This window comes from Amblyraja radiata, chromosome 4 (genome assembly GCF_010909765.2).
Source record: "Amblyraja radiata isolate CabotCenter1 chromosome 4, sAmbRad1.1.pri, whole genome shotgun sequence".
Lineage (NCBI taxonomy): Eukaryota > Metazoa > Chordata > Chondrichthyes > Rajiformes > Rajidae > Amblyraja > Amblyraja radiata.
In genome coordinates this window covers 28,825,006-28,842,804 of record NC_045959.1, presented here as the reverse complement: position 1 = coordinate 28,842,804, position 17,799 = coordinate 28,825,006, and the positions used below count along the sequence as shown (strand labels likewise).

General features: G+C 45.0%; 1 protein-coding gene across 5 annotated transcripts in view; it reads left to right on the top strand.

The window, feature by feature from the left end:
* bbs9 (Bardet-Biedl syndrome 9) overlaps nt 1–17,799 on the top strand; it is a 375,470-nt gene that overhangs the window by 246,667 nt on the left and 111,004 nt on the right. For all 5 annotated transcript variants that reach the window (XM_033019150.1, XM_033019148.1, XM_033019149.1 and 2 more), the window contains one exon: nt 11,324–11,543. In XM_033019150.1, coding sequence (XP_032875041.1) covers nt 11,324–11,543 — 220 coding nt within the window. The remainder of the gene's footprint in view (nt 1–11,323; nt 11,544–17,799) is intronic.

Below are 17,799 nucleotides of genomic sequence, written 5' to 3'. Positions count from 1 at the left end.
CAGGCAAGGCATCGCTCGCTCCGCTCCGCGACAGCGCTCCAGCGCTGTGCCGCCACCGAAGCCGAGGTGCTGGGCAGTCCCCGCCAGGAAACGGCGCTCCATGCCCGCTGGTAGGCCACGAGGACGGGTCGACGGGGCAGCCCGAAAAAGCTGCCTCACCGACCAGGTAGGGACCTAGAAATATAGTTACCCCCTACCCCCACATTAAAAAGTAATTTCTCCCACAGACAAGGCACAGGACTCACTAAAACGGCAAAATAAAAGTGAATTAAACGGACGGCTGCTGGTTAGCAGCCGTTCCCCAAGATGGCTCCAGATGAAATGTGCCACTATTTCATCTTTTATAATAGACTCCAGCAGCTTCTCCACTACCGGTCAGGCTAACTGGTCTATAATTCCCTGTTTTCTCTCTCCCGCATTTCTTAAAAAGTGGGATAACATTAGGTACTCTCCAATCCACAGGAACTGATACTGAATCTATAGAACATTGGAAAATGGTCACCAAAGCGTCCACGATTTCCAGAGCCACTTCCTTAAGTATCCTGAGATGCAAACTATCAGGCCCTGGAGATTTATCAGCCTTCAGTCCCATCAGTCTACCCAACACCATCTCCTGCCTAATGTGAATTTCCTTCAGTTCCTCCGTCACCCTAGATCCTCTGGCCACTAGTACATCTGGGAGATTGTTTGTGTCTTCCTTAGTGAAAACTGATTCAAAGTACCTGTTCAACTCGTCTACCATTTCCTTGTTCCCCATAATGAATTCACCTGATTCGGTCTTCAAGGGTCCAACTTTGGCCTTAACTAACTTTTTCCTCTTCACATACCTAAAGAAGCCTTTACTATCCTCCTTTATATTCGTGGCTAGCTTACCTTCGTACCTCATCTTTTCTCCCCGTATTGCCTTTATAGCTAGCTTCTAAATAATAATAATAATAATAAATACTTTATTGATCCCCTCAGGGAAATTCAGATGTCCAGAAGCCCCCAACCAACAAACCCACAGATTCAAAACGAACGCAGACAGAAAATACATAGAATACAATGTGGACACTACCTGAGAGCAATAAATACTTAAAAAGACCAATAATTAACAATTAAAAATTAAAAATTGCAAAATGCATCCCCCTACAGCCTAGCGGTCCGAATTATAAAATCTAATGGCTGCAGGGGTGAAGGATCTACTGAACCGCTCCGTTCTACAGGGCAGGGAGAGGAGCCGGTTGTTGTTCCGAGTGCTGTTTTGACTCTCCAGAATTACATGGAGGGGATGCCCGGGGTTTTTCAGGATGACCTGCATCTTGTGCCTCATACGCCTCTCAAGCACATCCATCCCAGAGTCTACTCTCCCCTCCAGCACTGAGCTAGCTCGTTTAACCAGTTTGACCAGCTTCTTGTTGTTTTTTGCACTAATGCTGTTGCCCCAGCAGACAACAGTGTAGAAAATAACACTTGCAACCACAGTGTTGTAAAACATGTGCAGCATATCATTACACACATTGAAGGATTTGAGCCTTCTGAGGAAAAAGAGTCTGCTCTGGCCTTTTTTGTAGAGGGAGTCAGAGTTGACAGACCAGTCCAGTTTGTTATCAAGGTGCACTCCAAGGTATTTATATGTCTGCACCACCTCAATGTCAGCCCCTGCAGCGTTGACCGGCTGAAGGGGGAGCTTGGACCTGCCAAAGTTAACCACCATCTCTTTAGTCTTAGTTGTGTTCAGGATGAGACAGTTCTCTTCACTCCAGGCACAAAAGGCACTGGTCAAGTTCCTGTATTCCTCCTGCCAGTTCCTTACACATGCCACAATCGCTGTATCATCTGAATATTTCTGTACGTGGCATGTGTCAGACTTATAGTTAAAGTCTGCTGTATACAGGGTGAAGAGGAACGGGGCCAGAACCGTTCCCTGTGGGGCTCCAACATTGCACACCACTGTGCCAGACACACTGTCCCCCAGCTTGACAAACTGTGGTCGACCCGTCAGGTAATCGTATATCCAGGAGATAAATGTGGAATCCACCCCCATCTTCTTAAGCTTGTCATTCAGAATCAGGGGTTGGATGGTGTTGAACGCACTTGAGAAGTCGAAGAACATAATCCTCACATAGCCACCGGGTTTGTCCAAAAAGTAGTAGATCCGGTGCAGCATGTAGAGGACTGCGTCATCCACCCCAATGTTCTCCTGGTATGCAAACTGTAGTGGGTCGAGTGCGTGCTGGACTTGTGGTCTCAGGAGACGAATGAGTAGCCGCTCCATTGTTTTCATGATATGGGATGTAAGGGCCACCGGTCTGTAGTCGTTGATCTCGGTCGGCCGCCCTGCTTTGGGAACCGGCACGAGACATGATGTTTTCCACAGACCTGGTACCCTCCCTGACTGGAGGCTCAGGTTGAAAATGGTCTGGAGCGGCTCCGCCAGCTGAGCCGCACAGTCTTTTAGTAGACTGGGACATACACCATCAGGGCCAGCTGCTTTACCAGGGCGCAACCTCCTCAGCTCAGCTCTCGCCTCGTCCGCCGTGAAGAACAGTTGAGGAGATGCCGGCATAGGAGGTGCTGCAGCTGTGGTGTTGGGGGGGCTGCCTCGTGGAGGTGATGGTGGGGGAGAGGCTGCACCTGTAGAGGTGGGAGGGGATACCAGATCAAACCTGTTATAGAACAGGTTAAACTCATTGGCCTTGTCCACGTCTCCTGACGGCTGGCTTCTCTTCTCCTTGAAGCCAGTGATGGTCTTCATTCCTCTCCACACCTCTTTGATGTTGTTGTACTGCAGTTTCTTCTCCAGCTTCCTTTTATAGTCCCCTTTTGCCTGCTTCACCTTCCCTCTCACACCGTTCACTATTGGCCCTGACCTTACCCTCTTATCCTTTCTCGAACTTTCCTTCTCATTAATTTGGGAGTCTTTTGTAACTTTTTCTGTACTCACTTCGCCTTTGACTCCATCTTTATACTCCCAATTTGTCTACCCATCCCCCCCACTATTTAGTTTAAACTCACACGTGTAGCACTAGCAAACCTGCCTGCTCAGAACGTTGGTGCCCCTCCAGTTAAGGTGTAACCTGTCCGTTTTGTGCAGGTCACCCCTACCCCAGAAGAGACCCCAGTGGTCTATAAATCTAAATCCTTGCTCCCTGCACCAGCCCCCCCAGCCACACATTCAGATCCCCTATCTCCCTGTTCCTGCCCTCACTAGCACGAGGTACTGGAAGCAATCCAGAGATAACCACCCGAGAAGTCCTGCTTTTCAGTCTTCTTCCTAACTCTCTAAATTCGCGTTGCAGAACCTCCTTCCTCTTCTTGCCGACGTCTTTCGTGCCCACTACTTCCGGCTGTTCACCTTCCCTCTCGTGGACGTTCTGGAGTCGGTTTGTGATATCTTGAACCCTAGCACCAGGGAGGCAACAGACCATCCTCAAGTCTCGGCTGCCGCCACAGAATCTCCTGTCTGCACCTCGGACAATAGAATCACCCACCACTATAGCTCTGCCCGATGTCGGTCTCGCCGGACTCGCCTCATTGCTAGGATTGGAGCCACCGACCTGTCCGCTGCGTAGACTGGAAGTGTCGTCTCCCCAACAGCTCCCAAAAGGGTGTACCTGTTTTCATTAAGCACAGCCACTGGGGTCTCCTGCACTCCACGGTTACTCCCCTTTCTCTCAGTCACCCGCCTTCGCTCTTCCTGTATCCTTGGCATGACAACATCACTGTATGTCCTGTCCATGAAACACTCGTTTTCCCGGATGGCCCTGAGCTCATCCAGCTGCTTCTCCAGTTCCCCAACATGTTCATTCAGGCGCTGCACCTGGACACAGTTTCTGCAGGTGTGGTTTCCAGATCCTCCAGCGATGTCCCTGACTTTCCACATCCTGCAGGAAACACACTGCACCAATATGCCTGCCGTTTCTTCAGTGGACAAAAATCACAAATTTTGATCAAGTGTTGCCTCCTTGCCTCAGCCTCCTTGCCGAAGACTCTTGAGCCAAAGACTCATACTTTACCTCCCAAGGCACTTCACCTCAACAAGGGACAAGAGACAAGAGACATTTATTTGTCACATGTACCAATTGGTACAGTGAAATGTGTGGTCACCATACAGCCATATGAATAAAAAAGAGCGATAGTCTTTAACATGGACATCCCCACACAGCGGAATCAAAGCTTCCCACTGTGAGGGAAGGCACCAACGTTCAGTCATCCTCCTCTGTTGCCCTCTGTTGCTCACCCGTGGTCGGGGGTCTTCCGAACCCCTCGCTGTCGCCGCTACGGGCGGCCCGATGTTCAGGCCCGCTCGCCGGATGATGGAACTCCGACGTCGGAACGGGAGAACATTCTCAGCGGCTTGGACTTCCGAATCGGCCACTTCCTACTGGAGACCGCGGCTCCCGAAGCCCACAGGCCAGGCAGGGCGGAGATTCATGCTGGCGGCCCTCGGCAAAGGGATCTGGGACTCCACGATGATGAAGTCAGCGCCGCCCGTGCTGGAAGCTCTGCAAATCACAGTTCCGCAATGTTGAAGCAGCAGGCCCGACACTCCGGAGCTTCAAACGGTGATCCAGGTAAGACATTGCCCGCTCCACGGTGAATCCAGTGCTGCACCGCTGCTGAAGCTTTGGTCCGGTCCCCGGCAGGAAAGGCCACGCCAATCCAGTTGGTACGCCGCGAGGGGAGGGGGGGGGCGAAGATGCGACTCGGAGAATAGTCACATCCTCGCCAGGAAGTGACTGAGAAGCGGTTTCCCCCTTTCCCAACCCCCCTCCCCACATAGAAACACTAAAAAAATCTTCCAAAACAAGGCTGCTTCTCTACAGCTGCACTTCTTTATCTGTTACCTGATTAACTAATTTAGGGCTAATTAGTAAATTACTCGCACTTGGGCTTTTGGCGCACTTTTAAAAACTTCCTTCCCTCTGACTGACCTACTAGCCAACTCCTGCTTTCGCTGCTGCTTCTCACCGACCACGGTAAACACTTGAATGTTATAAGGTAGTGTGCCCGCCAATATCCAAGCTGTTGTGCTACATAAAGTGATGAAGGCATTGTAAATTCTCGACTTTGTTTGCTTTCTCAATTATTTGTTATCAGCTTGACTGCCCTTTATAGTGCTACTATGGAAAACGGCAGTAAAGCATATGTAGGACTTCATTTCTCTCCATATTTATCACTGCAGAGACCATTATCATTGCAGCTCAGTTCTGTAATTTGTTCCTATTCATTGACTGTTATAGCTCATGTAATTATGTAGAGCCAGACTTCAAATAAAGTTTGTACTTGGTTCACTCACACTTCAGCCATGCTGTGTTAAAGGAAATCACAAGGCACTTTCCTGTTGTGCAGAAAAATAAACAATTCTGTTGGCTTTCATTCAGTGGAGTCATCCACATCTAACATGTGGGTGTTGTTTAAAGTCACCATAATGACTGGGAATATTTTGCTTGGTGTTTCTCATAGTTGGGGTTGGCACTATGAGTGAACCTCATCAGAAGGACCACAACGAATGAAGAAAGCGAATGGGAAAGGATGTCATTAAGTTGGAAAGGGTGCTGAAGAGATCCACCAGATATTATCTGGAATTGCGGGCTTGAGTTATAGTGAGAGGTTCAATAGGCTGGGATATTTTTCTTTGGAGCATTGGAGGCTGTGGGATAACCTTATTAAAGTATACAAAATTTTGGATACCATGATCGTTCACAATATTTTACCCAGAGTAAATCTAAAACTAGAAGGTATAGGCTTAAGTTGAGATGGTAGAAATTTAAGAGGGACCTCAGGGATCTTTTTCACTCAAATGGAAGTCCTCATCTGGAATGAGTTGCCAAAGGAAGCACTGGAAGCAGATACATTTGCGACTCTCAAAATACATTGGACAGATATATGAATAGAAAGGGTTTAGAGGTATGTAGGCCATATACAAGCAAATGAAACTAGCACTGAATGCCAACTTCGTAGGCATGTACAAGTTTGGACAAAGGGCCTGTTTCCATGTTGTGACTCTTTAACTCTATGAACACAAAACAGTAGAATGGTGCACAATCAGATAGAGTAAAAGAACATCGAAGTACAATAATTGAATAATCATTGGAAAGGGTGTTGGAGTTGGAGTTAAGAGTGAGAATATGTGGCATAAAATCTGAGAATGGGGTGTGATTGGTTTAGGAGCCTGATAGCAGTGTAGAGGAAGCTGATCTTAAGTCATGATATCCAAGCTTTCTAGCTCCTGTATCTTCGTGCAGCAGCTAGAAGGTCGAAAAGGAATGGCCAGGGTGGCAGGCATTATCGATGATACTGTCAGCCGCCCTGATGTAATGCACCATGAAAATTACGGAACCATGAAGATAGACTGGATGGAAGGAGGTGATGGACACGGGGAGTGGTCACTTCTTTGCAGATCTAGGTGGTCAAGAGTAGAGCAGTTACCACACCAGACTAAGATGCATCACATCAGAATACATTCTATGGTGCATCTGTAGAAGATTGAGAGAATCCTTGTGGACATGCCAAATTTTCTCGGACGCGTAAGAAACTAAATATCAATGATTTGTATGAGAACATACAGGGCAAGATTAGCAAGTTTGCTGATACAAAAGTTAGTAGTTTTGCAGATAGTGAAGAAGGTTGTGCACGATTGCAGCAGGATCTGGGTTGATTGGCCAGGTGGGCGGAGGAATGGTTGATGGAATTTAATACAGAGAAGTGTGAGGTGTTGCATTTTGGGACGTCAAACAAGGGCAGGACCTACACAGTAAATGGTAGGCCTCTGTGTAGTGTTGTAGAGCAGAGGTATCTAGGAGTACAAGTGCATAGTTTTTTTGAAGGTCGAGTCGCAGGTAGGTAATGTGGTCAAAAAGGCTTTTGGCACTTTGGCCTTCATCAGTCAGAGTATTGAGTATAGAAGTTGGGAGGTCATGTTGCAGTTGTATAAGACGTTGGTGAGACCGCATTTAGAATATTGTGTTCAGTTCTGGGCACCATGTTAAAGGAAAGATATTGTCAAGCTTGAAAGGGTTCACAAAAGATTTTCAAGGATGTTGCCAGGACTAGAGGGTGTGAGCTACAGTGAGAGGTTAAGTAGGCTGGGTCTGTATTTCATGGAACGTAGGAGGTTGAGGGGAGATCTTGTAGAGGTATAAAAAATCATGAGAGGAATAGATCGGGTAGACGCACAGTCTTTTACCCAGAGTAGGGGAAATCGAGGACCAGAGGACATAGGTTCAAGGTGAAGGGGAAAAGATTTAATAGGAATCAAAGAGTAACTTTTTCACACAGGTATGTGGAACCAACTGCCAGAGGAGGTAGTTGAGGCTAGGACTAACCCATCATTTAAGAAACAGTTGGACAGGTACATGAATAGGACAGGTTTGGAGGGTTATGGACCAAGCACAGGCAAGTGGGACTAGGGTAGCTGGGACATTGTTGGCCGGTGTGGGCCAGTTGGGCCGAAGGGCCTGTTTCCACACTGCATCACTCTATGACTCTATATGTTCATGCGTTTTCCTGATCACCCCATTTGATGTGATGGAACCAGGTTATGTTGCGAGTGATATGGATGCCTCCATCTTAGGCCATCTCCACACCAGCTACATTTGTGAGGATAGAGTTATGTCACCGCCTCGTTTCCCTTGGTCGGCAACCAAATATTTATCAGGCTAGTATAACAAACTAGTTATTGTCCTGGATCTCTATCTCTTTCTTGTACCTTGTTTTATTATTTTTATAGACCAGCTGATAACAGTGGTCTCATTGGCAATCTGAAAGATCAAGTTGGTGTTGTACTTTGGCATTTCTTTTCATTTTGTTATAACACAGGAACCACTTGTACTTGGTCAGTCAAGTGGGACGGGAGAGTGTGAATACAAGTGAGCCAGGAGTTCAACAGATACTGTCAGTGGAATCTCAAGTTTGCACATGACTAACAACTGAAAGGTTTTTGTCCTTATCCTTGTCCCGCTAACTGGAATGGACATGGTACAGTGGAGTTAAAATGGTACTGGACAGTATAGGCAGGTGGATAGATGTTTTTCTCTCCCATCTGCAAACTTCTTGCCTTCCTAATATATGGATCATAGATGTGAGGGGAACATTGTCATGATCCATTGTGGGGACGAAGTAAAGTAAAAAGTAAACAGTAAAGTAGCCTTTATTGTCATTCAGACCTTTCGGTCTGAACGAAATTTCGTTGCCTTGCAGTCATACATATAATAAAAACGACAAAAACACACAATAAACACAAATTTAACATCCACCACAGTGAGTTCACCAGGCACCTCCTCACTGTGATGGAAGGCAAAAATCTTAAAGTCCTTGTCTCTTCCCTCTTTGTTCTCCCTCTGCTCCGAGGTCAGGTCGCCGCTGCCGCCGGAACGCCACAGCTCCGTTGTCGGGTCGCCGCTGCCGCCGGAACGCCGTAGCTCCGTTGTCGGGTCGCCGCTGCCGCCGGAACGCCACAGCTCCGTTGTCGGGTCGCTGCTGCCGCCGGAACGCCGAAGTTCCGTTGTCGGGTCGCCGCTGCCGCCGGAACGCCACAGCTCCGATGTTGCCGCTGGAACGCCACAGCTCCAATGTTGCCGCTGGAATGCTGCCCCAGCTCCAAGGCCGTCAGCTCCGCCATTAGGCCTCGGCGCAGACGGAGACGGACACGGGGGATACGACAAGAGAAGTTGCATCCCCCCGAAGGAAGAGACCAAAAACACGTTTCTCCCCCCCCACACCCATACACAACATAATAAAATAAAACCCAAAATTAACTAAAACAGGTCAAAAGAACAAACAAAAAAAGAAAAAACAAACGGACTGCAGGCGAGCCGCAGCTGCTAAGGCAGCGCCGCCATCTTGAAATGTACTGATGTACTGATTCTAAATGAAGGTCAGAAGATAGAACTAAGTAAAAGGTTCTGCTAAAGAAATTAGTTACTGGGGTCCAAATTAGAAAGTAGAGTCTCAAAGGAATAGTCTCCACTAGAACTTGAGCTACAAACAAATTGGTATTGGGGCATTCACTTTAGAGAGTTGAAAGTGTGGCACCAAGGTTGGTATGGGACAAATGCAATCATATCAGACCTGGTTTAATAATATGAAGTAATTTATTTTGATCTTACTTAACCAGTCTTTCTAATTCAGTATGCTCTATAATTGGTTATTATCTATAGTTATATTAATAATTTAGACGAGGGAATTAAATGTAACATCTCTCAGTTTGCGGATGACACAAAGCTGGGTGGCAGTGTGAGCTGTGAGGAGGTTGCTCTGAGGCTTCAGGGTGACTTGGATAGGTTGGGTGACTGGGCAGAAGCATGGCAGATGCAGTATAATGTGGATAAATGTGAGGTTATCCACTTTGGTGGCAAGAACAGGAAGGCAATCTGAAAGATCTATCTGAATGGTGTCAGATTTGGCGAAGGGGAGGTGCAACGAGACCTGGGTGTGCTTGTACATCAATCACTGAAAGTAAGCATGCAGGTACAGCAGGCAGTGAAGAAAGCTAATGGCATGTTGGCCTTCATAGCGAGAGGAATTGAGTTTGAGAGCAAGGAGGTCCTACTGCCATTGTACAGGGGCCTGGTGAGACCGCACCTGGAGTATTGTGTGCAATTTTGGTCTCCTAATTTGAGGAAGGAAATAATTGCTATTGAGGGAGTGCAGTGTAGGTTCACCAAGTTAATTCCCGGGATGGCGGAACTGACATATGATGAAAGAATGGGCCGACTGGGCTTGTATTTGCTGGAATTTAGAAAGATGAGAGGGGATCTTATAGAAACATGTAAAATTCTTGGAGGATTGGACAGGATTGATGCATGAAAAATGTTCCCGATGTTGGAGTCCAGAACCAGGGGTCACAGTCTATGAATAATGGACTGAGATGAGGAAAAACTTTTTCACCCAGAGAGTTGTGAATGTAGAATTCTCTGTCACAGAAGGCAGTGGAGGCCAATTAACTGGATTGTTTCAAGAGGGACGACAGATGGCACAATGGGCTAAGTGTTCGGCTGGCAACCGGAAGGTAGCTGGTTCGAATCCCGCTTGGAGTGCATACTGTCGTTGTGTCCTTGGTTAAGACACTTCACCCACCTTTGCCTGTGTGTGTCCTTGGGCAAGACACTTCACCCACCTTTGCCTGTGTGTGTGGATATAATTATGTGAAGCACTTTGGGGTCAATGCAAGTTGACTAAAAATGTGCTATATAAATAAAGAAAAAAAAAAAAAAAAAAAAAAAGAGAGAGTTAGATTTAGCTTTTGGGGCTAAGGGAATCAAGGGATATGAGGAAAAAGCTGGAACGAGGTACTTATTTTGGATGATCAGCCATGATCATATTTAATGGCGGTGCAGGCTCGAAGGGCTGAATGGCCTTACTCCTGCACCTATTTTTCTATGTTTCTAGTGTCTTTAATGTGGAAATGTTAAAAACATCACCAGGGGCACTGCACGATTTGCAACCCCACCAACAGTCTGTTTGTTTTTTTGTCTTTTTTTTATTTTTAGTGTGTGTTTAAAGTTTGTGTAAATGTTCTATTTGGGGGAAGGGGTTGGGGTCGGGCAAAACCTTTTTTTTCAGTTTCTTACCTTGCCGGAGATGCGATTAATTTTCGGATCGCATTCTCTGGTTGCTCTGCAGCCTACCATCGATGGAACTGGAGGCCTCCTCGAACTGACCTTGGGCCCCACCACAGGGCGTGGACTTAACATCGGAGTCGATCCTTTGCCTGGGATTGTTCCAACCGCGGCCTGCGGACTTTACATTGGGAGCTCGCAGTCTCGGTAGCTCCAACGTCATGAAAGGTTCGACCAGCCCCGACGCGGGGTTCGATCGTCCGGAGCGGGGGAGCTGACATCCCACCGATGTAGGAACTGATCGCCTCGACGCGGAAGGCCCGCCGCCGGCATCAGGACTCAAGATCATCCCGTCAACGGAGAGCTCGAGGCCCCCGACCGTGGGAGAGCAAAGGGAAGAGATTGAACTTTTTTTAGCCTTCCATCACAGTGAGGAATGTGGAGGAGTCACTGTGATGGATGTTTATGTTAAAATGTGTTTTGTGTGTTCCGTTGCTTTTTATTTGTATGACCGACTTGGCAAATGAAATTCCTCGTGTATTGCAAAACATACTTGGCTAATAAAGTATTATTGTGATTGTGATTGTGTTCCAATTCCTTGGCAGAAAGAAACATTTTTGTACAATTTTAAAAGGGCCCAAAGCTGTGGCTTGTTTTTGGAATGTTATCCGGGAGATGCAAAAGGAACCTATGAGCTAAAATAAATGCCTCACTTTTGCAACGTTTGTGGATTAATTTCTCAAGTAATCTATGGTTATTTCATCTGTTATCCTTGACAGGGCTGGGAGGAGTGCGTCGATGCAGCTGTCGTTCACTTACTCAGGACCTGTCTTTCGAAAAGTTCCAAGGACCAGGCATTGAGCCCCACAAACCAACTCAGCATGCCAAAAGATACCTGCAGGTTAAAGAAACACATCACCCTGCTATGTGACAGATTGAGCAAAGGAGGTCGGCTGTCTTTAGTTGCAGATGCCCCACAGCATGCGGTCACAATGCCAGGTAAAGATGACATCGGAGAGGAGCTGCTGTTAGAATGAGCATTGTTTTATGTGGCTGTGTATCTCTTTGTGAACGTCACAGTGGTAGACTGTAAATGTTTGGATTGGAAACACGAGTTCTTATCTGCCATATTATAAGTCACATTGTGTTAAAAGAATAATGGTTTATACAAAGTAAACCACCAAAAAGATAGCGTGCTGTTGTTTGTAAGGATAGATTTAGTCAAGTATTATTACAGTGTAAGATAAGCAATCACAAAATTTAAAAGCTATATGTTGTGAAAAATACCTAATTAAGTCCAGTAGATCGTTGGTAGCTTTGACACTTGCGAGCATTTTACAGTCACCACTTTTCCTATGCATTCAAGCAAATATTTGTATTGGCTTTACATAAATCATTTTTAACCTTACAGCAGTGGAATGTTGGATTTTATCTTTAACCTCTCACAGGGCAGCTTTGTGAGGAAAGATTAATTTTAACAATCCATGACATGCACGTTTTATTACAGAATTTAAGGTTGCAACACATTTTTTTTTGAAATCCTGTCTGCCCTGATACTAGTCTGAAACTAGTGAAATTGTTCACAATTTGGGCTTTACAGACAAACTAGAATGAACCACTGTCTTCACACTGCAGAATTTTCAGGTTGTGCAGAAAGAAACACTTTAAATTACCTTCTCTTTCTCAGTTACCCTGTTGTATCTTCAGAAAGTATTGACCTCAATTATAGTCATTCATGGGATTCAATTAACAAATCTCATTGCCTGTTATTGTTGTGGTAGGCTGTTACTGCAAAACCTCCCATACAGTTTGGACCACTGTATGTTACTTCTCCCTTTCTGGGATTTTATTTCCTTTAAAAAAAAAACATCTTTGGGGTTTAATATAAATTTAGCTTTCTCCTCTAAGAGTCAAGTTAACAAAATAAATCAGTTAGGTGACGTTTTGAATTGGGACTCTTCTCTCCAAAGATGTTGCCTTAACCACAGAGCACCTCCAGTACTTTGCGTCCTTTCTTGTTAAGCAGCATCTGCAGTTCCTTGTTTCTTAAAAAAAACAGTTCTGGTTTTGAGAGCTACTTATTCTATTATTTATATATCATGTTATAGTTTACAATTTAGTTGTGTAAGATTTATTAAAAGGTGACAAACATGAAAATATAGATGCCAGCAATAGTAGTTTTAAAATTAAGCATTCAATTTTAAAAGCCCAATCCGATGAAATAAACACCCACACAGGAATCAAGTTGCCCAGCACTCATATCCTTTAATTATTTAAACTACCCAGAAAGTACATACATACCCGTGAGAGTCAACCAGAATAGCGGTCCCATTGATATTCCAACCCTGTAATCCCTGATGGGTTTTGCAATAATATAGCTTTCATGGAAACCCATTACTGATGATTATTTTTATTCCAATTTTGTTACCTTCAATTTTATTTCCTCTGTTCTCATGATGTGACCTCCAGATCAGGAGCCTGAGCCATAGAATTGTGGGCCAGTAAACCACTGTGCCACCTTCCCCTTGTATTTGGCAAATTAGAGTCATTGTATGTAATGTAATCCAGTTTACACGTCGACGTCGAGTCCATTATTGTTGTCCAAGATCTTCATCTTCAGCCACTTGTCACAAATTAAAATATAGGAATTAAACTATAGGAAAATAAGGATTAAAACATTCCAGCTGTGGCCTTTGCACATGATCTAATTTTCCTGATGTGTGCCTGTGATATTTAATGGTGAAAAGAAAGTGAAATTACCCAGGTTTTTTTATTCCTGCCTGAATGCTTTGCTTTCTTGAATCTGGAATGTTTGTAGATGTTTATTGGTAAATCTACATAGCGTTGTCTCCCAGGCCAAAGTCCTCAGCATTGAGGCCCTATTTACATTAATCGAGCTCGGATGGGCAGGCCATACCATTCGTCTGCCAACACTGTTTCCACAATGGGAACTCTGTTGCTAAGTGTGGGTTGGGAAGAGATTACCAGGCAGATAAAGGAAGTTCTAAGAATGTGCTCAAAGTCTTCAGGAGAAATGCACCATTAGCACTGACTCCTGGGAACTTGAGATCCATGGAGAAGGAACATTCAGGATGGTATTGAGAACTTTGAGGCACTGCATCAGGAGCATACACGGGTAAGTACGTGGAAACATAAGCGAATCTCCATTCAACTACACACCTGCTCACCCATCAGGCACCCTCTGTCCCAGCTGTGAAAAAGCTTGTGTTCCCTTCATCAGGCACCTCAGAACCTTAATCCTGACAGATTGCCTAAGAAGAAGAAAGAACGCTACACGTAATATATTCACTGCTAAAATCTGTGATGTGCTTCAATCTAAATGTTCCAATGATCTGTTTCAGTGGTGGTTTCTGTTGTCTAATCCTGGTTGAGAACAGTAAATGACATTGGAATCCAGAATTGCATGTTCTGAAGTAAGTCTGCCTTTGTGTTACTCTCATGAGTGGAGTTGATGCGATGCACATACCAGACTGGATGGTGATGGCACAATCATCCATGATGCCATTTTGCTGTTGAGACATCCGTCTTTTTCTGGTTCAAAATGATTATTTCCATTATTTTCCAACATGGGATTGCAAAGTGAGTTAAGACCAGGTCCTGTGCTAGCTGTTATTAAGGGTGCATACTGCCACAAGCATTCATATTTTCGTGGCAAAGAGTTATGGAGGAAAAAATCTGAACATCCTATGCTGTGCTGTGACATTCAACGGCATTAAGGGGCTGTCCCACTGCGGCGAACTAATTGGCGAATTGCCCTCGACTCATACTCGCAGCATGGTCGTCACAAAGTCCTAGGAGGTCTTTGTAACTCTCCTTCATGCTCGAGAGTAGTCCCCAAGTACTCGAGGCCTCAGCTAGGTCGCAGAGTATTTTTCAACATGCTGAAAAATGCCCGCGAGTAAAAAAAGGTCGCCATGGAAAAAATCGATATTTATTTTACTCGTAGCTTTAGTCGAAGTAGGTCGTAGTAGATCGGCATGTTATTCGTAGGTAATCAAGGGTAGTCGAAGGTAGTCGTAGATAGTCTTCAACATAGTCGAAGGGAGGTCGAAGGAGATCAAAGGAGGTCGTCTTCACTCCACTGTTCGGTGTCCAATTTTCCCGAAGCTAGTCGAAGCTAGTCTTCAACATAGTCGAAGGAGGTTTTCTACATAGTCGAAGGAAGTCTTCAACATGACACTTTATCAAACTCTTCTAAACTCGCCAATTAGATCGCCACAGTGGGACAGCCCCTTTAAAATGTGTTTATTTTTGGTGAGCTTTCAGACTGATCGACGGAAAGTTGGAGCAGTGAGCTTGCTTTCAAGTTGGGAGATGATACTTGCAGCATTTTCCACTATATTCCTGGCTGCAAATACTGTCGACAAAACTGTAAAAGGAATCAAATTTGGAATTTATCACTCCATTAAACGGTTATGTACACACCCAACCAACCCTGCAGTGCTTTTGAATTTTTTGGCTTCTCCACATTTTGGAATTAGTTCCATATTAAATGAAAGACCATCAAATGCCTCTGAATTAATAATAAAAATAACTGTGGACTCCAAAGGATATCACAGTGATTTGAATTGAATGAACAGGCTGTTCATTGTTACTCTAGTTCAGCCCTTCTGCAACCCATCCACGAAGTGGCCTGACCCACTGCAGGCAGGATATGCCAACAGTAATGTGCAAAGACCCTTCAGTTGTACTATTTCTGTGTTGTTATCTCAAACCATTCAGGAAATATCAGTAATGTGTAAATAACATCAATAATGTTCAGAGCCTTGTTTCATGTTCAAATATTTTGGGTTAAGTCAAGGAGGCCCAATGTAATTTCCTATTACTCGAAGAAGAGACTATTCAACCACCTAACCTTTTTTGTAAACCATTTTAACATTTTTAGGATAGATTGTGGCTGAAAATGCACCTCAAGGAGTTGGCCTCCAGCATTCTTAGCCTTTTGGGGAGGTGAACTTCAGTTTTCCATGACTGGTATATGAAGATATGCATCCTGGTTTCACCCCCAACAGCCTGGCTGTCATTTTAAAATTATACTGCTTCAATCTGAACTTTCCCACCAGAGGAAGTACTTTTCTTTACATTTCCTTTTGAATCCATTAATCATTTCAGTTTGCTAGTGAATACAAGCCAAGTTTATGCAATCTGCCCTCGGACATTAACCCTTTAAACCCCAAAGTCTTCTGTGTAAAAAATCTAATGCAGTAGTTGTAACTAATATGGCATTTACACATCTATGTATATGCAAGGATCAACGACAGAGCTTCCATTGGTTACAGTTAAAAAGGACAATGGTTCTCACTTCAATTTGGTTGGAAATGGCAACAAAATAATTAAATGTTAGAGATTTCCTTTCTTGCGCCATTGCTATATTGAAGTCAGAACAATAGTCTGTATAGACACAAAATGCTGGAGTAACTCAGTGGGCGAGGCAGCATCTACGGAGAGAAGGAATGGGCGACGTTTCAGGTCGAGACCCTTCTTCAGACTGATGTCAGGGGAGGGGACGGGGCAATGATAAAATGTAGGCAGAGTCAGTAAGACTAGTGGGTGAACTAGGAAGGGGAAGGGGAGAGAAAGCAAGGGCTATCTGACGTTAGAGAAGTCAATGTTCATACCGCTGGGGTGTAAACTACCCAAGTGAAATATGAGGTGCTGTTCCTCCAATTTGAGCTGGGCCTCACTCTGACAATGGAGGAGGCCCATGACAGAAAGGTCAGATTGGTAATGGGTGGGGTTGAAGTGCTGGGTCACCGGGAGATTAGATAGGTTAAGATGGACTGAGTGGAGGTGTTCAGCAAAACGATTGGCGAGTCTGTGCTTGGTCTTGCCGATGTAGAGAAGATGACACCTGGAACAGCGGTACAGTAGATGAGGTTGGAGGAGGTGCAACTGAACCTCTGCCTCACCTGGAAAAAATGGTTAGGTCCTTGGATGGAGTCGAGGGGGGAGTAAAGGGACAGCTGTTGCATCTCCTTAGGTTGCAGGGGAAAGTACCTGGGGAAGGGGGTGGTTTGGGTGGGAAGAGACGAGTTGACCAGGGAATTACGGAGGGAACGGTCTCTACGGAAAGCAGAAAGGGGTGGAGATGGGAAGATGTGGCCAGTAGTGGGATCCCGTTGGAGGTGGCGAAAATGTTGGAGAATTACATGCTGTACACGATGGCTGGTGGGGTGGAAGGTGAGGTCAAGGGGGACTCTGTCTGTAGATTGGTTATTTCCTACTAACCAATTGTAGTGCTTGTTAGTAGTTGCTCCGCCTAATATGCGATTTATATTACCAAGATCTTGCTTATGTAATTCAGTCTGAGTGGCTGCTAGTTACTCTAATGTCCTGCAGACCAACGCTGTAAGTGGACTTTAATAAATATGTGTTGTATCTTGACGTATGTACGACTCTACTCATAATATAGTCAGAAGTGGGATTTACCTACTCCGTTCACGATTATCAGGTTTTATTTTTTATATTTGTTTTATGTGCTTATTATCTCTATCATGGCAAACTCGTCTCGCCGTCCTAGTCCTCTGATCCTTGACTCTGACATTGCTGAACGCTGGCGTCTTATCGAGCGCGACTACATTCACTACATTCGCATCATTCATCGTAATGATCCTCCAGATGTATGTGCTTCTGTGTTACTAAACCTGGCTGGTCCTGAGGCAATGAAACGTGCGGACCATTTTACTTTTGTGCCTGCTGTTTTAGACGCGAACGGTCAGATTCAAGTGCCTGCAGAAACGATTGATAACCCTGATGTCCTACTTGCAAATCTCATCAGCAGCCGTGTGCTCTGTCAGGCTGCTTAGGCAATCAGTAGGAACATACTGAGAACTGGTCCTGTTCAGAGAGTTGTTGTTTGCTGGTTTTGGGTGGGGCCCTTGATAGCGTGTCCGTTATGTGCATGTCCTTTACAACATACAACACATATTTATTAAAGTCCACTTACAGCATTGGTCTGCAGGACATTAGAGTAACTAGCAGCTACTCAGACTGAATTATGTAAGCAAGATCTTGGTAATATAAATCGCATATTAGGTGGAGCAACTACTAACAAGCACTACAATTGGTTAGTAGGAAATAACCAATCTGCATTGGTTATTTCCTTGTAGAAACAAAATAAAGCATAGATACGTGGAAACATGGTGGCTGAACAATACAGCAGCCGGAACGTTAATAACGCATATGGGCAAGTATAAAGGGTTACACAAAATCACCGTATCTAATGGGTGGCCTG